The sequence below is a fragment of the Maniola hyperantus genome, chromosome 3 (genome assembly GCF_902806685.2).
Source record: "Maniola hyperantus chromosome 3, iAphHyp1.2, whole genome shotgun sequence".
Lineage (NCBI taxonomy): Eukaryota > Metazoa > Arthropoda > Insecta > Lepidoptera > Nymphalidae > Maniola > Maniola hyperantus.
Genome location: NC_048538.1, coordinates 14468530 through 14491752, shown reverse-complemented (window position 1 = coordinate 14491752; position 23223 = coordinate 14468530). Strand labels below are relative to the sequence as shown.

Here is a 23223-nt window from a genome sequence, read left to right as displayed (position 1 = left end):
CAAGTATTCATAAATGAATGTGATAACAGATGAAATGAATTTGAATTTTTAGATCAAAACGATAGTGCGATTTTATCTAGTGATGGAATGTGGACACAATCCAAGGTGTAAACATTTAACGAAATTTAAATTAAAAACTTATACCGCACTAATTGGCGGCCCGGCTTTGGAACTCTCCCGCCTGACCTGAACAGGGAAAACGCTTGAATTCAAAAATTACTTACCCCTGCCGAGAATCAAACCTAGGTCCCTTTCTAAGATACATGTAGAAGTCGTAGCTATTACACAAAAACTTACAAAGTTGCATGGAAACTAATCAATTTTGCTTTCAGCAGCCTACAAGGCCAAGGTAGTGTAGTTGTTATGTAGAAAGAAAGCAAAAATGGTAACTGCTTTATAGGTTCTTCTTCTCTCTAGAATCTGCTTCTCGAACCTTATGGTAGCATATTTTAAAGTAGAAAACGGGTACATACCACGATTAATTTGTTGTTTTTATTTGTCGATATTTCGACCCAATTGCACGGGTCACGATGGGACTGCAGTGCTGCGAGAGATGAAGGTCGAGCAGACATGGGCAGTAGCGAACTTTGTGGTAGAGTTTTGAAATATCATAATTGGTTTCCCTCTATGAAGTTATAGTACATTTAATTTCATTATATTTTATTTCCCAATGGCTGCTGACAATGAATCAACAATTTTGCTTTAGCTCTTAATCGACCCGGGTCTTCTATTCTGCGATGAACCCACAACGGGACTGGACTCGTCGTCTGCACAGAAGTTGATAACTCTACTCCGAGCCAGCGCAGTCCAGGGCAAAACTGTGATATGCACCATACACCAGCCGTCCTCAGAACTGATGGCGTTGTTCGATAAGCTGGTGTTATTGGCGGAGGGAAGAGTGGCTTTTGCTGGCAACGCTTCAGGAGCGCTGAATTTCTTTGAAAGGTATATAATATGCATAGTTTTTTTAAACTAAATAGGTATGCCCTTGGCTGCAATCACACCAAATAGTGAGTGATAATGTAGCCTAAGGAGGAGCGTGCCTGCCTAGAGCGTGCCTAGTAGGTATAGTAATTTTAAAAAAAGTGTAGGAATATAATGAATTTTTTGTAAGAATGAAGATGCGTTTGAAGCGTGGATGGGACGGCGCAGAAGTCACACAGGCATTATTTAGTAAAAACATATATGAAAGTAGCAATTATGCTCGCGACTTCGTCCGCGTGGACTTCACAAATATTAAACCCATATTTCACCCCCTTAGGGGTTGAATTTTCAAAAATCCTTTCTTAGCGGAAGCCTACGTCATAATAGTCTGCATGCCAAATTTCAGCCCAATCCGTCCAGTCGTTTGAGCTGTGCGTTGATAGATCAGTCAGTCAGTCACCTTTTTCTTTTATATATTTAGATTAAAGACCTACACAAGAACACCACGGTGCAAATCTGGATTCATGGACTTAGACATTAACAGTAAAAAAAAAATTACATCATTTGTCTAGGGCTCCTTGGTGGGAACTGTATTTTAAACTCAAATTTCTTCGGTGATTAAAGATTAAAAATCAATATGATGGCGCCTCAGGCTAGACAGATCAGACAGTTGATACGTATATCGGTAACAATAATTAGATACGATCAGAACGATAATTCGCTGACCCTAATAGGACTTCCCGACGACTAGAAACAGCGGCAACGTTCAAGGGCTCGCGTATTACTTATCAACGGCCAAAATTATTAATAATCAATCATATCTGTAACCTGTCGATAAGTTACTGAGCAGCATTGTTATTTGTCAAAAATTGTATACTCTTTTTTGACAAATAACAATGCTGCTATAAGTAACTTATCGACAAATTACAAAATAGATTAATTAGCAATTAATTTCAGCCGGTACTTCATGATAACGCTAGCTTTAAAATCGTGCTTTGTTTAAAAAATCCTACAAAGATACTTAACATATTTTTCAAAACTTTTATCAATACAAAAGTAACGAAAAAATAATTGAATTAAGCCTCACAAATAACCTGTTGATAAAAAGCAGATTTGTAGACGTCATTATTATTAGTTATTATAATATTATTTTCTAAGTATAGATATAGGTACTTAAACCTGAAACACGAACGCTTTCCTGACTGATGCTAAAATAAATAAATAAATCTACGTGAGTTCTGAAAATTAAATATTGGAATGTTATAAATAAATATCCCAAAAATTTGGGCTTGTATTACGGTTTATTTAAATATTGATCAAAACTGTTCACAGTTTGGGCTACCAGTGTCCTATTACGTACAATCCTACGGACTACTTCATCAAAGTCCTGGCTCTAACCCCCGGATCAGAAGGAGCATCAAGGCAAGCCATCAAGAGTGTATGCGACAGATTCGCCGTCAGTGATGCTGCTAAAGAACTTGATATGGAGATACATCTGGAGTTTCATCTTATGGATAATAAAGACGTGGTACGAATTTATGGTTTTATCACTAAGTAATCTTAGTAAAATCTCTGTTAAGACGGAGGCAATAAATTTTTTACTGTCTTTGAAAAAAAAAAATGTATATTCGATTTATTTGCTTGTACAGTCATTTAATTTGTAAGCAAGGCAAAAGATGTCGTTTGCAATGTAGCTCCCGATAGCTATGTATCTTCATTAAAAATTGCTTTAATCGCCTTGGTTCTTTTGTTATATAATTGGTCAAAGGTACTCTACAATTTTTTTATACCCGATGGAATATTGCGTTCGGTTCGAGCTCATCAGATAGTGTCAGATCTCGTGAAAAACATTCCAATCGTTTTATTTGGATCTTCGCCACACTGAAGGATTTTAGCCTATATATTTTGTAACTTCTGTTTCAGGATACAAGGCGAGTGAAAAACGATGATTATAAGCCCCCGTTTTTTCACACAAAGGTTCTTTGGCTTGTCTACAGATATTTTATCATAATATTAAGGGATCCTCGAGTACAGTTCGTGCGGATATTACAAAAATTGGTAAGTTAAGAATAAGAAGTCAAACTCTTGAAAAAAGTATAGACTATATTATAGTGATAGCCTAATGGACGGAATATTAAAGACGGGTAATTATTTTCAGGCCATAGCATTGACAGCTGGATTATGCTTCATCGGAACAGCTCGACTCACTCAAGCTGGTATCCAAGATGTTCAAGGGGCACTCTTCATAATTATAGCAGAAAACACTTTCTCGCCAATGTACTCAGTACTGCACATGTTTCCTGAGGAGTTCCCTATGCTGGAAAGAGAACTGAAGGCTGGGCTGTATTCTACTCCGGCATACTATATCGCTAGAATGGTGGCTCTGGTAAGTTAATCCTTTAAAAAAAAATCTTTGTCAAAATTCAACAAATTGTATACTTAATGATGATGTTAAATATTTCCAACAATAATTGGAACTTCATTAAGTCACCTTCCCAAATAAAATTTCAGCCATTATCAAAAATAATCTACTAGGAGCATTAATACTTAGGATTGAATAATTTTCATTTTATCATTAGATTTTCCAGGCTTGTCTGATCACGATTTTTTTTCCTAGTTTCCAGGTCTAGTGATCGAGCCTACGTTGTTCACACTGGTGGTGTATTGGGTGGCAGGACTTCGAGGCACGGTCTACGCTTTTGGTTTTACTATCTTTCTGTCCATCTTGGTTCTAAACGTAGCCATCGCCTGCGGTGAGTAATATTGCTTTTACGTCATGTCTGATTGATTTTTACTCTGTGTGTCTGATGAATGCATATTCTGATAATCTAAGACTCTGATTTATTCGTTGTTATTGTCATCTGAACCATAGACTCCCTTTAATGCACGGTCTCTTTCAAGGCTTGTCACAAAATATAGGATTTTCTAAATTATACATAACTTCCTTAAGTTCAGTTTGTCTCGATTGAGAACTTATAACTGCAATATTTCCTGATTTTAGGTTCCAGTTTCTTTAAACTTTGTCGACACAACTATTCGTCAAACTAAGCTTAACCAATATTATGATATGGTGTGTCAATAATTTCTATTTTATTTCCAGGATCATTCTTTTCATGCGCATTTGGCTCAATGCCGATTGCAATAGCATACCTTGTGCCATTTGACTACTCACTGATGATGACCTCTGGACTCTTCATTAAGCTAAGGTTTTTATTTATTTTCTATTATCATCATTATAAAGTATGTAAATATTAAAGTAATAGTTAAAATTAATTTAAAACTAATGTAAGCTTATAGATTAGCCGTTAGATGTTATAATAATCATAATAATATACTTAGTTGATTGTTAGCGCAACTTATGTCGACGTAATTTTATTATAGTTTTAAGGCTAAAATTTGTACGCCTTACATAGGCATGAAATAGAGTGATTTTTTTTATTTTTGATCAAACTATTTTCTTCTTTTTTTGTTATTGAGTCGCAAATTAATCATGCGTTTTTTTTCAGTTCAATACCTAAATACATTTCATGGATTCGGCATTTGTCATGGCTAATGTACTCAAATGAAGCTATGAGCATACTGCAGTGGGACGGAGTTGAGAACATAAGTAAGTGGGCTATTTCTTTAATTTAACATCGTAAACCTAGACTACTTTCTTTCATATGAGTTATTATAGCGATTTAAGATAAAGCTTAGCCATTAATTGCTGCTACAATAACATTTCCATTCATATCTATTTGAAAAAAAAACAGGTCCAATAATACTACCCTTGGTAACACCTAATCGAAATAATATCTTTTACTGTGTTCAATGTACAATCCTTTTGTTAATTTACCTGATTTCCAAGAATATCTGTTAACCTTGGAAATCGTTGTTAACATGAGGCTGCTGGCCGGTGGGAATATTAGGTATGACTTTAAAAATACTGATAAGGGATTTCCCAACAACAAACCTAAGATTTTTAAGTTTCATTCAGAGTATGACATAAAATAATTAATGAAATACTATAGTATAGGCACTATAAGCAAGAAACTTAGCGGGAAAAAAAATTATGGTTAGATTTCGGATGCGCGGCGGATTCCATTTTTGACCACTGCAACTAGTATAATATTAAGAACTAATAAGGCACTTTAAGGGCGTTTGTGCACTCAACAGTGATTTGACGAATCTGTCAAAAAATAACTACAGATCGAATGTACGTATTTGTATGACGGCCACTTCTAAGAATTACGGATACGAACCGAATACGGATGAGTGCACAAACGCCCTTACAGTGGAATTCATAGTCAAGATAGGCGCTTCTTTAGGAAACCATTCCGACAACATTTGTCATATTCAACCCCAATTGCATTAAGGTTGAATAATATGACACTCATGTCGTCTGAATGGTCCCCTAAAGAAGCCCCTGTCTTGACTATGAATTTCACCTCGATAAAATATGGCGGGCTCAAAACAGCTGTTCTGTCAGGCGGCCTATTTTTAAAAACTTCCTTCCGACCGTCTGAAAAAAGATGTGCGATTCAAAGTCGCGCAGGGTCTAAAGTTATTTAACTTCATAAAATAATTTAATTTCAGCGTGCACGATACCTCAACCCGGCGTGCCTTGCGTCAGCACCGGCAAAGAAGTGTTGGTGAAGTACGACTTTGAACCAAACCAGTTCTGGGTGGACATCCTGGCGCTGTTCCTCCTCTACCTGGCCTTCCACCTGCTTGCGTTGTTTGCGTTGAGATATAGGACTAGGAGAAAATAACGAATAAACTGGAATAGAAAATAAATTTTAATATTATTTCCAATACAGACATAAGATTTTTTTTAACTATTCTTAGGTTACCGTTATGAATGACTAGCTGATGCCTGCGACTTCGTCCACGTGGATTTACATTTTTAAAAATCCCGCGGGAACTTTTTGATTTTCCGGGATAAAAAGTAGCCTATGTGTTAATCCAGGGTATAATCTATCTCCATTCCAAATTTCATCCAAATCCGTTCAGCCGTTTTTGTGTGATTGAGTAACAAACATCCAAACATCCACACTTTCACATTTATAATATTAGTAGGATTAATAAAAGGGGTCATAACCTGCAGCAATGACGACGCAGAAAGAGATAGTGATAGCAAATTTGTGTTACTCGTAGGTTAGGTAGGTACTGTCTATGTACCTACCTTGTTATAATAACTATATAAATAATTCTTGTTATACCTAAGAATTCTTCCCGTTTCTGTGTTTTAGACCTAAGAAAAGAAATGCAATGTTACCTCAAAACCCAGAAATGTTTGCAAAAAACCTACAGAAAATGTTAACAATTAAGTAGATGGATATTAGACATTATAAATATAATAGTATTTTATTAAATTCTATTAAACAAGGATGCCTGTCCACTAAGCGCAGCGGAGCGGAAATACATGAGTACCTAGTGGCGGAAATCTGTATAGTCGACTAATCAGATTTTTATCAGATGACCTCCAATACTCGGATTGGTTTGTTCAATCTCCACTCCGCTCCACTTCAGTGGATAGGCACCCTAATACCTAGTTATGTGCCGTTTCATACATTACTTTACTACTCACACATCATAACCCAACCATCAAGTCTTAGTAACGTAATATTTTGTCGTAAGCTTTCTTTTATTTTCTGATGCTAGAATGTCAAGTGAAGTTAATACGAAGGTTACCAACGGGACCTTCTAAGACCGAGACTAAGCCTCCGCTGTCTGTCCGTCTGTCAGTCTCTGTCTGTCAGCAGGCTGCACTCATGAACTGTAATAGGTAGATCGCTATAACAACAATCAATACTAATATTTCCATACTAATATTATAAATGTGAAAGTGTGTCTGACTGTCTGTCTGTTTGCTAGCTTTTCAGGGCCGAACAGTTTTACAGATTTTGATGAAATTTGGTACAGAGTTAGCTTACATCCCGGGGAAGGACATAGGCTACTTTCATCCCGAAAAATCAAAGAGTTCCCACGGGATTTTAAAAACTTAAATCCACCCGGACGAAGTACTAAAAATCGAGATGGAGAATTTCAAAGTATATACCAAGGTACTTAGTGAATAGTGTTATCTTGTAGGATGATACGGATAACGGAACCCGTTGTGTGCGAGTCCACCTCGCACTTGTCCGGTTTTTGAATAATTGCTATGGAAATCATGCTTTAATTTACATAAATATTTTTCATAATAATTGCACGTGAACAAAATATATCATTAAATCACTCTTTTTGAATTCATAATCCGGATTTTAACATAATATGAGCGTCGATAAAATTAAGTAGTTATAGTTCGCGACAGGTCGACATGGCAATCGTGGTAGGGACGACCCGCACACCCGCACAACCCCCGCGCTATCCCGGGGCAATCGGGGTGTCTCCCCGCCTCACACACCCCGATTGCCGTCTCGACCTGTCGCGAACTATAGGTACCTATGTTTCCCATATTAATGATTTTTATAGTCTTATAATAATAATTATAGTCTTTTAAGATGTTGAAGTGTTACTATTCTATAAATTTATTTACATAATGTGTTTTTGTATCGTATTTTTATGATGATGAAATAAATTATTAATTAATATCTATAATGTTCAGTGTTTTTTAGGGTTCCGTACCTCAAAAGGAAAACGGACCCTTATAGGATCACTTTGCTGTCTGTCTGTCTGTCTGTCTGTCAAGAAACCTACAGGGTACTTCCCGTTGACCTAGAATCATGAAATTTGGCAGGTAGGTAGATCCTATAGCTGACATTTGGGGAAAAATCTAAAAACCGTGAATTTAGAGTTAGATCACACAAAAAAAAATTAAATTGTGGTCATGAACTAATAATTAGTATTTTCAACTTTCGAAGTGAGATAACTATATCAAGTGGGGTATCATATTATGAAGGTCTTCACCTGTACATTCTAAAACAGATTTTTATTTATTTTTAACATAAAATAACATATTTATATTTAGCACAACTTGCGTGCATTTTTAAAATAATAATATTGTAAATACATTAACAAAGAAAGCGCTTTAATCGTTAGTTTAAATAAATAATTAAAACAGGTCTAAGATTGGGAGCACATTGCACTATCGCTTGAGCATTTTGCGTCTATAACAATGGTCTAAGAGCCAGCGCGTGCCAGACCTTCCTTATTTTATAAAAGCTGAAAGTTTCTATGCGAATTGTCCCAATTTGTAAAGCAACATTTGTTTGGATCATGGTGGCTTTGTGAGATGACAGGTAATAAAGGTGTAACCATCTTACATCAAAGTATAAAGTCAATTTTTTTTCATCAGAATATATTAGAAAGCCTGTCATGAATTGCCATACACTTAGTATGGTGGCAACCCTTGCCAGACACCGTTAAAGTTTGATAGATTATCAAAATCCTGTAAAAATTCTTTGATTTTCCGGACAATCAAGTGGCTTATGTCACTCTTCAGATTTTAAACTATATCCATGCAAAAAAATCACATCGATCTGTTGCGCCGTTACGGCGTAATTGAAGGATAAACCAACTAACAAACATACTTCGCATTTATAATATTAGCGATATCGCGATGTGTCTAGGCTACGAGTCGGTCGGTCAGTCAGTCAGTTAATCAGTCAGTGTCCAGGAGGGAATGTGCGGCGCTTGGGAGAGATGTTTGACGATATCCACCCAGTCCCAGCCGCGCGGCTTTCGCCCGCGCGTCCCACTTCTGCTCGATCCCACGCTCTTCTCTTCTGTGATTTGCTTAACTGCTCCTTCTTCTCCGGTTTCTTTGATTCAGTCTGTTCAGTAATGGCCATCTTCTCCACCCTCGCAACAACAGCCTCTTCAGTCTGTTGGGACAGTATCTCCGTCACCCGCTCCTTGAGGCACTCAAACAACGTATAGGTCATAGCACAGCCCACCCACTGCTCTGCTTCTGTGTCCCAGTATGGACAGGATTTTGTCTTCACTGACGGTAATAGATTCTGATTGTAAAAGATTTCTAAATGAAGCTAGGTTTTTCTGTTGGATACGTGGCCCCCCATATTATTTCCAGTACAAATGACTTTTCTCCATCTACATACTTATATTGGTATGTGGTTGCACTAACTTGTTAAAGTTCTCATCACCTTCGTAAATAGATTTAAGCACTTCAATTTCGTCCGCCTGCTGTTCTTGTTTAAAATATTGCAATGATTAAATTATTGTTAAAATATAAGATATTTTAGAAAATACTTAAGATTTCTATTAATTAACAAAATAATATTACTATTATTACAATTCTGAATGCATGTATTTTTTCAACAATTTTATGCATCAAAGTTTTTGAATCATCGTGCAAATGTCGAAAAAATACGACTGTAGTACGGAACCCTCATTGCGCGAGCCTGACTCGCACTTGGCCGGTTTTTTTAAAAACTACGAATTTAAAAATTCCCTGGCCGTTATTAGGTAGGTAGGTATAGTAATTTGCAAAGCCGCTTTCTCACGGTCGGCTCGGTGGTGCCCTGCCTAACTTTTATGTCAATAACAATGAAAATATTGTATTGTACGCGGCAGAAAATAATGTAGGTACTTCGGCCTTCAACACACTCCAAGTCCAAATTCCTCAAACCTGATGATGCAGGGTACAGCACTCCTAAACCATAGAGATTCAGGAACTGTTCCTGGTGAAATAATATTGTAAATGCCGAGCATAAACTTTGTTATTAAATTCCAAGTCTCAACGTTTCAATCCTGAAGTTGCAAGGCAGTCTGAACTCCTAAGCCAAATGGATTTGGAAAGTTTTGCTGGTGAATTGATATTTTAGGTAGGTAAGTACCTACCTACCAGGCAATGATTACTTACACTACAAAGCTACGATACTTGTGATACGAAACTAGTGTCTAGTCACTAGTCGGACTTAGGTACGTCAACTAAACACAGGCATATTCGTAATCATCTAGATTTATAATGGAAATCGCTCACGACATAATATTATAATTATCTCTTGTAGGGACTTCCACAGGACATTGTCTTGCGCCTGCCTGAATCCAAAGGTTCCATCACAGACGATACTATTGGCTCCCTGTGACTCGTTTGATGTCGTCTTTTCCAATGCTCGCTTCCGGTGCGAGGTATATTCACCGAAAAATTTTATTTAGGAGAGACATCTTACGCAAATCTAGCGTACTAATATGCAATCCGTTGGAATGGAATCTTTCGTGCGCGTGATTCTCGCGTCCGTACTCAGGCTTCCCTTGACAAAGTTCACCGCTGTTTTGCGAGATGGCGACACAAGCGGATATTTACCTGACAGCAAGGCTTGCAAGGCGGCGCAAGCGTAGTTCAAATTCATCCGCCATATCGTCGTGTCAGGACGGAGTGCAGTGCACGGCTGTGTCATGTTTTATCGTAAATTTTCATATTATTTATGAAATCGAGTCGTTATTGGTGCTTGTTTTATATATGAGGACACTAAAATATGCGATCTAATGAAGTTTCGAATGGACATTCGTGTCGCTTGTTGAAAAATAAACGTGCAACGAACTGTGCATTCGTGTGTTTATGATAACAGCATTAGCAGTAACCGTCGGTCGTGTATTTGGTTTTATCCATAACTGGTATAAAGGTTGAGCGCTATTATGCAAGAGTAACATAACCGTGACCTTCGATTTCGTGACCGTGCTAAAGGTGCTTTTTGAGGTTAAAATGCAGCTTGGATTTTGAGGCGACTGCGCCGAGCCATCAGGTCAGTAAATATCGCTTTATCTCTTCCTGATACCACGTTTCGAGGACTTTCAACTGTCCCAGTGCAAGTGATACAATTCGAATTTCGAACACGCCAAGCTATTGACGTGAGAAAGCCGGCGAAAAGTTCGTTTACTTTGCTGTATCATGTTGTTTAGACCAGAAAACAGAAAAAAGTACATACCAATGTGAGTTAAATATTAGTATTTATTTAAACAAGTTTACAGTGGAAAGAAAAAGTGTTGGTTATGTCAAGAATTGGTTAAAAGTTCAAGAAGTAATACACGTTTCGTTGACGTTTGGCGCTAACAGTACGAAGCCACCATCCGCCGGCGGGCGGGAATGCAAACCTCTCCGCGGGACATAAAAAGGGACTAAACTAAAACAAGCTTCCCGTGCCGCGTCTTTGCTTATTCCAAATACTTTTTGTAGTGGGTACGATCTCGCTTTAACTCGCTACCAGCCTTCCATCATGTTGTTATAACTTATACCATTTACCGTTACATAACCATCAACCTTTTTAAACTCATGCTCACGTAGCGTTAGAACCGTAGTTACCAAGAAAAGTAAATACATAATATATGTATACTTACCTAGATAGTCGATTATATTGTGCTTTTGGTTGGACAGGTCTTAAGCTGGCCATACACGATCAAGTTTACCGTCAAAGCAACAGACTTGAAGCGGCATCCATTAAACTTGACGGTGTAGGTATGGCTATCAGTTGACTGGACGCCGCGCCGCTTCAAGTCTGTTGCTTTGACGGTAAACTTGATCGTGTATGGCCAGCTTAAAATATGGTGCCATCCTTTTCCACACGGAAGAACATGAAAAGGATGGCATTAATTCAAAAGTCAGATCTGTCATTTAAGCTTTATGTGTAGCACCGAAAATTAATTAGTACTACGTACCTATTGTAGTAGAATCAAAATTAGAAACCTAGGCAGCACCTTTTAGGTAGTTATCAGTTGCATCGCTATTCACTTAATAGGTACGTAGGTATACTCACATAGTTTACATTTGATTTGCTTTCAATTTTGCTTGAAAGTATAACCTACTTATTTGTCTAACTTGACCACTCACGTTGCATTTTTTTAAGTATATGTCATCAATTAATGATACCTACTTGATATCATGCAGAATTGCAGAGTTCAGCTTCGCCCACGTGCGGATTACGTCATGCAAAAGCGGTAATACTTGTACCTACATATGCCTATATACCTACCTAACGTCTTCCTTATGGCTTAGATACTGTTTAGATTTGTACCTGATATCGTATTTTTACTCCTTCGTATTAGATTTATGCTCCTAGATTTATGCTCCATTACGTAAGCACTAGTCATTAGTGTAGTCATTAGTTACCTACTAGGTAGTACGAGTAGACAGCTACGTAGGTAAGTACTTAGATGAAGCTTTTGTTTGGAAACGAAAGGTTGAAACCAGTGAACAGGACAAATACCGATACCACCCGATACCAGGTATTTATTTCTCAACAATTTACCGAACAAAAAAGTAATTGGTTAGGTACCTCAACATGTACCCACCTTTTTTTTTGTAGGAGGGGAAAATCCTCATGGACATAGTGCCGGACTCCTACCGACTAAAAACCCCTCCTTGCTCCAAGCAATAATGTTCCCGCCTGAAACATGAACCTACCTACCTACCACCGAAAGTCAACATAAAAACATGGGTCAATCTGAATAACTAAAGAATAGTTTTGAGTATTGTAAACAAACTTTGAATAACTGTGACAACCGGCTTTTCAACCACAATTACCTACCTACCTACCAACTGAATTGAACAGTCAGTCTTCACTCTTCGACATTCGTTAGGGGGTCTATTAGAGTTTAGACTATAATATTATGTTTTACGCAATTTAAGGCGTAAGGCGAAGTCATAAGGGGTCCATCAGACAATAGGCTCTGCATCAGAATCAATACAAGGAAACTTACGGCCGATAAGTTCTGCAGTGAATTTATTGATGCATAACTGATGGATCATGAAGTAGAGAATTATCAGATATTTGTTATGCAAGCATTAGTCCTTCTATTAGACCGTAAGACCCGATAGTCATAGTAGTGACTCTGGTAAAACTGGCAATAAAACCTATCATCTAATCCTAATGGATGCCTTATGATTGTTACGCCGCATATTTATTTTATTACTTTCTACACTACAGATTCCGGAGAATGCTCAGGAATATGTCTGTACAGAACTCATAAGTCATTTAACTAACCCTCATTACTATTTTTCTGGTGGGACTCGGCGTGACGATTTTTCCAAGAGTTTTTTTTGCTGACTCCTACAATATGAGTACACAATCCAATGCATAAAGAAAGAGGAAGTCATAAATGAAATCTAGCGATTTCCTCTGTAAAGATCCGTAAAGGTGCAGGTAATACTTCGTGATTCCTGCTATACTGGTGTTGATGGTAAATTGACGATCTCGCATATTCTCCACAGTATTATCTTGCAGACCTACGATAAACTGGCAACTTTACCATGCGAGAGTTTTATATGTGCATACAGTACGCGGCAGAAAGTAATGTACATCGGCCTTTAGAATGACATTTCGACTTAGTAGAGCGTTTTCTATGTCACTACCTATATGACGTTTTGTAGATCTCAACGACAGGGATAACGCTCTACAAATTTGCTGTCTTCTTCTAAAGGTATATAGGTACATATTATAATATGTACTTACCAACTTACTTTATGGAATTCTCGGTAGCTTGCAGCAAACTGCAACAGCGTTACGCCTAATACGTCAAACATCCTGCCAAAAGGCCCGATTGATTGCAAAACTATAATAAAAACTTAGGTGTGCTTTTTACCGGTAAAGTTCGAAGTACTTGTAGGACGTTATTCATAACAACGTTTACTAAACTGTATATAAATCCAAATATTTTTCTAATTTTCATTCAGTGAGTGAGTGGAGTCATCTTTCATCATCTAAGAATCAAGAGAAACGTACTACTGTTTAGGTTAAATAAAGTTGACTGACGTATTAGTAAATTTCTCGTGCCAAGCCAGAAGCCAGAAGTCTTGATCATCTTGTCTTGTCATGCCAGGATGATGATTCTCGATATCTTTCCCGAAATAGTCGAAACGTACAGCGTATTGCGTCAAACAGTCCGTCTTCTATAAATACACTCAATATAAATATTACCTGCCCACAGTACCTAAGGTGAGCAGTAATTCAAATGCTAAGCCGATATTCGCATGTAAATTTTAATCCTTGTAACAGTTCTAGACTATTTACTGAGAAGCCGGTTTAGCTAATGATAATTATTATTTTCTAGATTCAGTTAGTAACTATGTTATACCTATTGTGTTATCGTATAAAAACTGTCGTGACGTGCTAAGATTGACCACATCCTATTTATTCAATCCTTCATTGTAAATTTTTTGGTAACATTGGAGTTGGAATATGTACGGTTGTGTGTAAATGTCGATTTTAATATCGCTAACTCCAACCTATACCATTATTAATATCTATACCATTATTGTGATGAATGCTTGAATTGCATGAATTTTCCGAATTTGTTTGGAGTTAATAATAGATAATAATAGAGTTAATAATATTATTATTATTATTATTATTAACTCCAAACAAATTCGTAAAATTCATGCAATTCAAGCATTCATCACAATAATGGTATAGATTCTGAGCACACCTAAATTTTAGAGTACTCGCATCCTCTTTTTACTAATGTTATATGAAAAGGCCATTTTGACAGTTTAAAATTTAATTTAGAGTGACTGACTATGACTTCAACTGCCAGGTCGTAAGCCTATTGTTTAAATTTGTAGCGTGCACTAGAATTTAGTTTTGAAGTGTAAAATTCATTTTGTCCTTTTTTACACGCAGATTTACAGAAAGATAACAGAATCGGCGCCAATTCTCGCCTTAACTTTGAATATCAGCAAATAACTCATTGAATTGATTCATGAACTCTGTCAAACTTATAAAACATGGTCCTTGTAAGGGCATTTTGGACCCTCTGTCATTTAAAGGGCAAGGGGTAACCAACCGCTTGATCCGTGTATATGCCTAGTATAATGTCAAATAAGGGTGATAAGCAAGTATGCATTGTAATGTTCATTGTATATAGCAGGCTAAGTAGAATATGCATGCCGGTTTAGGTTTATTCAAATACAAAACACAGAAACATCTGCATCTTGAGTGACTGCACGCTCAAGAAAGACAATGTACAGTCGAAAGTGCACGCATGAATCACATTCCCTATACGTAGAGCAGTTGCTTACAAGGAGTATGATTTGTTTCACACCAAACAGGCCAAGTGCGAGTCAGGCTCGCGCAATGAGGGTTCCGTACTACAGTCGTATTTTTAGACATTTTGCACGATAATTAAAAAACTATGATACTAAAAATTAAATAAAGATCTGTTTTAGAATGCACAGGTGAAGCCCTTTCATATGATACCCCACTTGATATAGTTATCTTACTTTAAATATTGAAAACGCTAATTATTAATTCATGACCACAATTTTTTTTTTTGTGTGATGTAACCAGAGATTCACGGTTTTCAGATTTTTTCCCTCATATCTGCTATAAGACCTACCTATCTACCAAAGGAGATCGCCCGTGAACGGGCCCTCCTTTGTGGCGCGCCGGGTCAAAACTTAAACAAATTTTTAAAAATGTGTTATTTTTTACGATTATATGTTTCGTTACGACTTTTCTTTCACTCTATTATTGAAAATATCAAGAATTACAGTTAAAATCGTAAACATCCATTTATTTTGAAGAAGTATTAATTAAATATAACTTTAATATCGGCAACATAAAAAATAAGATTTCTTTATAACCAGGGTGAATAAATGGAAATCGTTTGCAGAATATAAAAAGGTAATTATTTGTCTACAAAATAAAATTAAAACCATGATGACATAACGATTATATTAGGGGGGGCCCAAAGCTCCTAAGAAAATGGGCAATCTCCTTTCATGATTCTAGGTCAACGGGAAGTACCCTGTCGGTTTTTTGACAGACCGTCAGACAGACAGGCAGACAACAAAGTGATCCTAAGAGGGTTCCGTTTTTTATTGCACATCGAACTTAAGAAAGAGATCGTAGAGCTCGGTTTCGTAGAGCGGTGTCTCTGTCGTTGAGACCGACAAAACGTCACATAACGGCGCTATACGAAGCCGACATCTCTTTCTAAAGTTCGATGTGCAATATTCCCTGCTGGGTACTGTACTTAATTATCCTCTTTTAAAGTTTACGATTACGAACAACGTTGTTAATGTCAAAAAATTATTTCCATAGATATTGAGAGTCAATTTTGTTCGATAATAAACAATAGAATTTTGAACAACACTTGGGAGTGCCTAGGAGTGTCTGAGGAAACTAAATTATTAGTTTATATATTTTGACTTTAGCCAGCCCCACCTGTAGATACATTGTTCCTAATAAGGAATAATCCTATTATTTCCCGTCTTGCTAGACTAAGGACTTAAGAAAATTATATGCGTGTCTTTGGGATTTTGTAAATCCCAAAGAGGATTATAAACCGCACCAACCTCGGTGGCTATCACAGTGTTAGACACTGAGTTAGCGAATCACATAGCTGGGGTCTGCTCTTCAACCACAAGAGCCTGACGACCAATAAGCTGCTTTCTAGAAAGTGGTATTACAATTCCTATCAGATTCTGCGGCATTGAAAGCCGTATTTTACGTTAGTGTTATCAAGGGGAAATAAAAGCCACTCTAGATAAGAGTTTGTGGGTGTTTATTGACAGCCTCGAAGCTGCTACAAAAAGTGAATTATTAAAAACTTGCGACCCGCCCCAGCTTCGCACGGGTAGCTTATTACAATTTTCGTATGGATCTCTAAGTTACTCAGGAATAGTGTAGGTTTCTACTGGTTAAATAAATTTCAAAATCGTTTAGTCGTCCCAGAGATTGGCTTCAAACAATCTTATAAACTTTACCTCTTTATAATATTAGTATAGATATCTCGAATGTAGAAGTTCTGCGACGCGCCAATCAATAAAGTGAACTTTTGAGAAATGTTAATTTAATTTAAGATTAAAAAATCACATATCTGGGGCATGTAGTAGAAGCATAGGATGTAAGATGTAAGTATTTTTATAACTCATCATGATGGGAAAAGTTGCCGGAAGAAGAGACGTTGGTCGTAGAAAAATTCGGTAACATCCGAGAGTGGACGGAAATGGCAAGTATCTCCGAACTGTATCATCTGGCGAAGAAAAGACATAGAAAAGGATTATAATATGAAACTTACTGCCAAATATTGGGGGTTCATTAACTACTTTCGCGATCTAGCAACGATGATATAGTCAAAGATATGTAGTGCTGAGCTAAGATATATAGAATAATTGAACTGTACTAAGTACATATACCTAATGTTATAATGTATAGGTAGGTACGTATAATGGCTGGAATGCAGATAGCCATATTTTATAGAAGAAACGTAGAAGATTTATAAGCACTTATCGAAGCACCTTACATGGTAACTGCATTGATTTCAAATAGAAAATTGTAGGATAAAAATTATAGTTAATCTGATAAGAATTTCACTTAATAAATTAGTAATTAAATCCTTTTTTAATATTTTGCAATAAAAAAGGTAGTTGTTATACTATGTTATATTAATATTACTTACTTAATTGCAACTCAAAATAAAAAGACAGTAATTATTATTTGCATTTAAACTCTTAAAATCTTGTAACCATTGGTCATTGGAACATAAAATAAATCCTTTCTCAGAAATCAATTTGAAACCAGTTCACAAAGTTCCCATACCTAAAATTTGCATTTCATATAAGTAATAATTCTTTGTTGTTACCTTATAATTAGGTAATTATTTATAGAAGTACATTAAAAATGTTATTAAATTAAAAAAATCAGTTTTCAGTTTTTAACATGACTAAGTAATACTTAATTATTTCCCTTTTTTATCCAACTTAGCGTGAAGTTTGTAAGAGTGATGTACGACCACAAAGCAACCGATGTTCAAAACAGCAATTTCAGTGAAGGCCATAATATTCGCTATAAAGTCTACGAGTGTGAAAATATAAATTTTTAGTTAGTTATTTTCAAAATCAAATCAAATTTATTTTACTGGCTGATACCCGAGATTTCGTTTGCGTGGATTTAGATTTTTTTTAAATCCTGTAGGAAATATTCTGAGTAAAACTGATCCTATGTCCGTTTCCAGATACAAGCTTATTCAATAAACATCAAAATCAGTTCGGTTGGGCCGTGAACACTTTCGCATTTATATTATTAGTATGGAAGAATCGATTAAGTATTATGTATTTTATGTAAATATAAGCAAATCAATATAATTTAATTGTCCAGACAATTTTCTCTAACGACTGAGATCAAGAATGCAGATAATTATTGACACAGCAATTGATTTAAGTCACCGAGGATTAAATGCGCCATCGTGTCCGACATGATTGACAAAGGTCGCCTGTTCACCATCTAGGTTCTGATTTTACGAACCACAGCAAAACTAATTTCAGCCTTAGGTTTGGACTTTTTTACTTGACTCGACTTGACTTGTCATTTTAGGTAGGTGCTATTTAAAGATGGGAATTGAAAGGAGTTTTGAAAATCGGTATGAATGTACCTAATAATTATTATATTGTGCATAGGGTAGGTGCCTATCGCTTCTCAAAATATAAGCTGTCAGGACCTTGAATTTTTTTTGCAAATGATTGCACTTTTTTCACAAACTATAGTGACATTATCTCAGAGTTATGAAAGTTTGTTCGATTCTAGACAAAAAGTTTTACACAAATATACCGATAAAATTAAGTTTTTTCTAGAAATATGGCTGCCAATATTGTATTACAAAATGTATTTTATTCCACTGAAATTTCCAATATTTCTTTCCCATATACCTATCTTCATAATTTTACGTGCCAGCCGCCATTATAACCATTTTAAAAATGTCCAGCCAGTCTCAAAATTATAATTTGTGTAGTGTGTCCAGAAATTCATTCAGTTAAATTGGAAATTACTAAGTAAGTAGTTATCTTTCTAAAGTTTGAAGAAGTATAACTTTGGTTTGAATTTTTCTGTGACTCTGGCCTATCGAGGTAAACAGCTTATAGTAGTCTGTCTAAGTGTCTCTGGGATGCAATCTCTGTATGAATTTCATCAAAATCAGTTAAGCAGTGTGTAAGTGAAAAGGTAACAAGGCCTTGTTAGAACTAGTGAAGTGAAAGTACATCTTACTAGAGCGAATATAGGTATAGCGAAGCATATTATGTTACGAAATAAGTGGATTTAGCTTGTAATAAATTAGTAACGCCTATTTCTTGCATTGTGACACTTTCGACCTATAAAACAATGAAATGTCAATATTTCATAATCAGAACTCGTAAAATATCAATATCTCCTATAATTAGTTACGATGTCTTGCAGCCAGTATGTACTGTTAATTTAATAAATTAATGCTACAAATTGCTCGGGTAGAAAATATGTTTAATTTAACTAAGCAAATACTAATGACACTTTGATAACTTCAGCGAATAAACATAAAATGTTGTCGTCGTTACAGTAAATGAGGTTGGTTTGCCTAACAGACCAAAGCTGGCTCCACTCGCGACATGTAAGGATGCGGTTAATTAAGCCTCTGCCTAGATTTCCGCTTTAACCAGTCAAACCAGGGTAAGTGTTTATAGTTATTCGCCGACTATAAATCTCTATTAACGGTTTTACGTGGCACAGAACAAGAAGTAGGAATTTACCTATTAACGAGACTAAAATACTAGATGGCCGATCATAAATCTCACGCAACGTTGACAACGCATCAAAGGATACGTCTGCATTCACTGTGCAATTTAACAAAAGCTATAAACCTGCATAAAAATATCCAAGGTGTATTTTCTTTATGCTCAAGTCTTTGTACCTACCTAATGATGAATTAATCACTTGTACAGAAAAATAGGAGGACATGCAAAAATTTCGCGGTAATCAAACGCCTTTATATTTTAAGGACAAAGAAATATCCATATCTATACTACTATTACAAATACGTAAGTGTGTCTGTCTGTCTGCTGGCTTATCACGGCCCATCCGTTAAACCGATTTTGACGACATTTTGTACAGAGATAGCTTGCATCTCGGGGAAGGACATATACTTTTGTTTAGAAATTTGTCCACGCGGAAGAAGTCTCGAGAATCATCTAGTTCATTCAATATAAATCTGACGTGAATCGTGATGTCTTCACAGTTCACACACCGAAAATTACTTTGCGCATCATTTGTATTGACATTTCACATGAGAACACATTAGAAGTCTTTCATGTTACTTGAACAAAACACGTGCACACGATAGATGGTAGGTATCACGAGCTCTCCTAAATCAGGCTGCTCGTAACATGAGACCGATGAACTTTGTAATTAGCAGGTTACGTTCCAAGAAGGTGAAAGGAAAGTTGCGCGTGATCCTCTTTTTTTTGTTAACCACCTTTGGTATTATAATGTGAATAATTGTCGCTTGAAGCATCGCAATCTTTTCTTGTTCGAAACCAATTACTATGGCATTGGGCGTATTACATGTCGGACGAGTGAAAGTAGGCATGTAATTATAAGATAATGATGAACATCGACGGACACTTAATTTGTTCGGTAATTTTATTAAACTATTTGCGAATGAGAATCTTCAGAGGATGATCAAGTTTTACGAGCTCAGTAGTTACTTAAATCGTGAGAATAAAGAAAGTGTTGAAGTATTTACTACCAGATTTGGCGTGACGCGAAGAAATGGGGAACTGGTTTGATGCTCGTTAAGACGCGCCACGGAGTCTCACGTATCTGAACAAAAAGCGAGCCGGGAACAGGGCAGACCCGTTTTGGACAATACCCGGCTTGACACTTGAATACCGATGCGTTTACCAGACTCTTCGAAGGAAGGCTTGCGTTTGGAATGTAGGCTTTGTAGATCACGATAAGCATTACTTGAAAGGGTTGTGAGTGCTCAGGGAAAAATGCGCAATTAGCTGTACACAAGAGCATTTTTGGTTTTAATGGAATGTAAACGGTCAAAACTTTAATCGCTTTCTCATAATACAAAATTCATGCGGTAATTGGGTTACTGATTCTGAATTTATAATTATTGATGCATTTATCCATTTAAAAAGACATTTCTGCGTCCCAATTACGCAGAATAAGTAATTGGCGGATGCCGTAATCATATTGTGCTTTTTAAAAATCTATAGACTATCAAGCCATCACCGGCTTACTACAGAGCACGGGTCTCTTCTCAGTAAGAGAAGGGTTTGACCATAGTCCACCACGCTGGCCAAGTGCGGATTTGCAGACTAATAGACTAATATAGACTAATGCTTGGCTGTAATCAGACCTGCAGGCAAGTGATGATGCTGTCTAAGTTGGAGCGCGCTTGCCTAGAAGATGCCCATTCACTCTTGACTTGAAGGTACCTATATTAATAATTCAATGAAACTGAAAACTGAAGCCAGAAGAGCGTGCCATAATCCATATCCTAGCGGTCCGAATCAAAAACGAGGACGCAAATTGCTTCGTGCGTACCTGTAGAATTTCAACTACGTAACCTACGAGTGCAGGCCTTGACGATGCCTTGCGGCGCGATAGTAAGTAGAAAAGTGAAGGATGGACCAGGTCAAAAAGTTCTTAGGTACACTCTGAAATATATCCTGTAACCTGTGTGCGAACAGCGCTTCGTCACTAAGAAGCCTTCTAGGGCGACGATCCACCGAATCCAATGTATCAAGCTGGTACTTAGTAGTCGAGCCATCCCATAAATGGCCAAAATAGCTCAACGGTTAAGGAACGGACTGAATTCCGAAAGGTCGGCGGTTCAAACCCCACCCGTTGCACTATTGTCGTACCTACTCCTAGGACAAGCTGTACGCTTAGTTGGAAGGGAAATGGGAATATTAACTAGTCATGATTAACAATATAAACACTAATATTCTTTGAAATTAAAATTCATCGTCATCATCATCATGATCAACCCATCGCCGGCTCATTATAGACTTATAGAGCATGAGTCTACTCTCAGAGTGAGAAGGATTTTGGCCATGGTCTACCATTGCAGATTGGCAGACTTCACACACCTTTGAGATCATTATGGAGAACTCTGGGGCATGCATGTTTCCCCACGATGTTTTCCTTCACCGTTAAAGCAAGTGATATTTAATTAACTAAAACACACATAAGCCCAAAAAGTTAAATGAAATGAAATGAAAATCTTTTTTATTCGTATAAACTTTTACAAGTGCTTACGAATAGTCGGATGCATCTACCACTGGTTCGGAATGCCTTTATAGAGAGCCCAGGATCGAACTCCCGACCTCCAATTAGGAGGCAGACGTCCTAACCACTGGGCTATCACAGGCTAAATAAAAATTGCTGTATCTCAAAGATACTTTACCAGTAGCGAAATTTAAATCTCTAGCTCCATATATGAGAATTGCATGGGTCACCGACCCTTAATTACCCTCCACTGCACGGCGCCGGTGCAATGCTCCAGTAAAATTTAACATAACAAGACTTTATTAGACCCAAATGGCGCCAACTTACTTATTACATGTGACAAAAATGGATTGCTTTATAGCCACTTTGAAGAATTCCAAGAATGTTTTAATTTGTTCATCTTCAGGAGAATTTTTCGATACTTAAGATGAGTTTGTAAGGATCGTCTGATCTACTTGTTGATCTGAAAAGATCGACATAATATATCTGATGTCCAGATTTGGGCCTAACATTAAAGACTGACCTTTTTTTGATAGAGACTCAAATCCCCTGCTGTATCTAGATTTGAATTGCAATAATCGCAATTTAACTATCATAGCTTTGGTCTTTGATGTTATGTCTGTTCTTTTAATGTAACTTTAGGAAATGTAAGATACTTCCGCTACATTAATTTCAATGATTAATTTATTATTTATGAATTTTATTGCTAGAGTTTTTATCGTAGACTGCTTCAAGATAAAAAGGTGTTTAAATCCTAAAATTAATTCACTCCAGTATTCTTTCATACATTTGCGCTTGGGGTCGTTTAAAAAACTCGTTAAATAAGTAATCCTTAACTATCTGATATGTCACCCTCAATATTCGTGCTCGTTTTTGTGCATTCATGATTTAACTAAAAGAAGCCAATGTACGGCATAAATGGTTGTATCGATTGCAGCTAAAACCCTTTGTGGTGGTTTTTGTAAAACAATATCATCGACAACATCGATTTACGTGATGCCGATGATTCATTTGATTCCGTGAACCGGTTTGATTTTTTCGTCGGAACTAATTATTTTTTGTCGGGCTAACATCGAAGACACCACGTAACTTAACGTGGCTTTACATAAATGTGAACTTTGAAACAAAATACACTAATGAAAGGATCGATTGTCAAAGAGCGAATAGGTAGTTATCGGATTTCTTGCTGATTCTTGGTAGAAGCAATGCTTTTGAATTTACTCGACGTTAAATACAATTTTTCGAATTTCAAAAGTATTTTAAAAATTGCATCTATATTTCCGAACATACTCTTTGAGATTACAATTTACATATTTCCTCTACGGTCTACAACTAATTGTAAACAACATTCGCCAACCTAGAACTAATAGTT

At 36.7% G+C, this 23223-nt stretch overlaps 2 protein-coding genes and 1 pseudogene across 2 annotated transcripts in view; 2 read left to right on the top strand and 1 right to left on the bottom strand.

The window, feature by feature from the left end:
- The window catches only part of LOC117996235 (protein scarlet-like), a 32565-nt gene extending 26576 nt beyond the window's left edge, over nt 1-5989 (top strand). Inside the window, exons 7-14 of the mRNA XM_034984275.2 lie at nt 707-945; nt 2257-2452; nt 2848-2982; nt 3083-3310; nt 3542-3677; nt 4025-4130; nt 4431-4531; nt 5500-5989. Coding sequence (XP_034840166.1) covers nt 707-945; nt 2257-2452; nt 2848-2982; nt 3083-3310; nt 3542-3677; nt 4025-4130; nt 4431-4531; nt 5500-5675 — 1317 coding nt within the window. The 3' untranslated portion in view covers nt 5676-5989. The remainder of the gene's footprint in view (nt 1-706; nt 946-2256; nt 2453-2847; nt 2983-3082; nt 3311-3541; nt 3678-4024; nt 4131-4430; nt 4532-5499) is intronic.
- A 2509-nt stretch (nt 5990-8498) lies between these two features.
- Nucleotides 8499-10265, bottom strand: LOC117996462 (RWD domain-containing protein 4 pseudogene; annotated as a pseudogene).
- The window catches only part of LOC117996232 (rho GTPase-activating protein 23-like), a 456689-nt gene continuing 443682 nt past the window's right edge, over nt 10217-23223 (top strand). The window contains exon 1 of the mRNA XM_069509383.1: nt 10217-10610. The gene's annotated coding sequence lies outside the window, so the exon portion shown is untranslated. The remainder of the gene's footprint in view (nt 10611-23223) is intronic.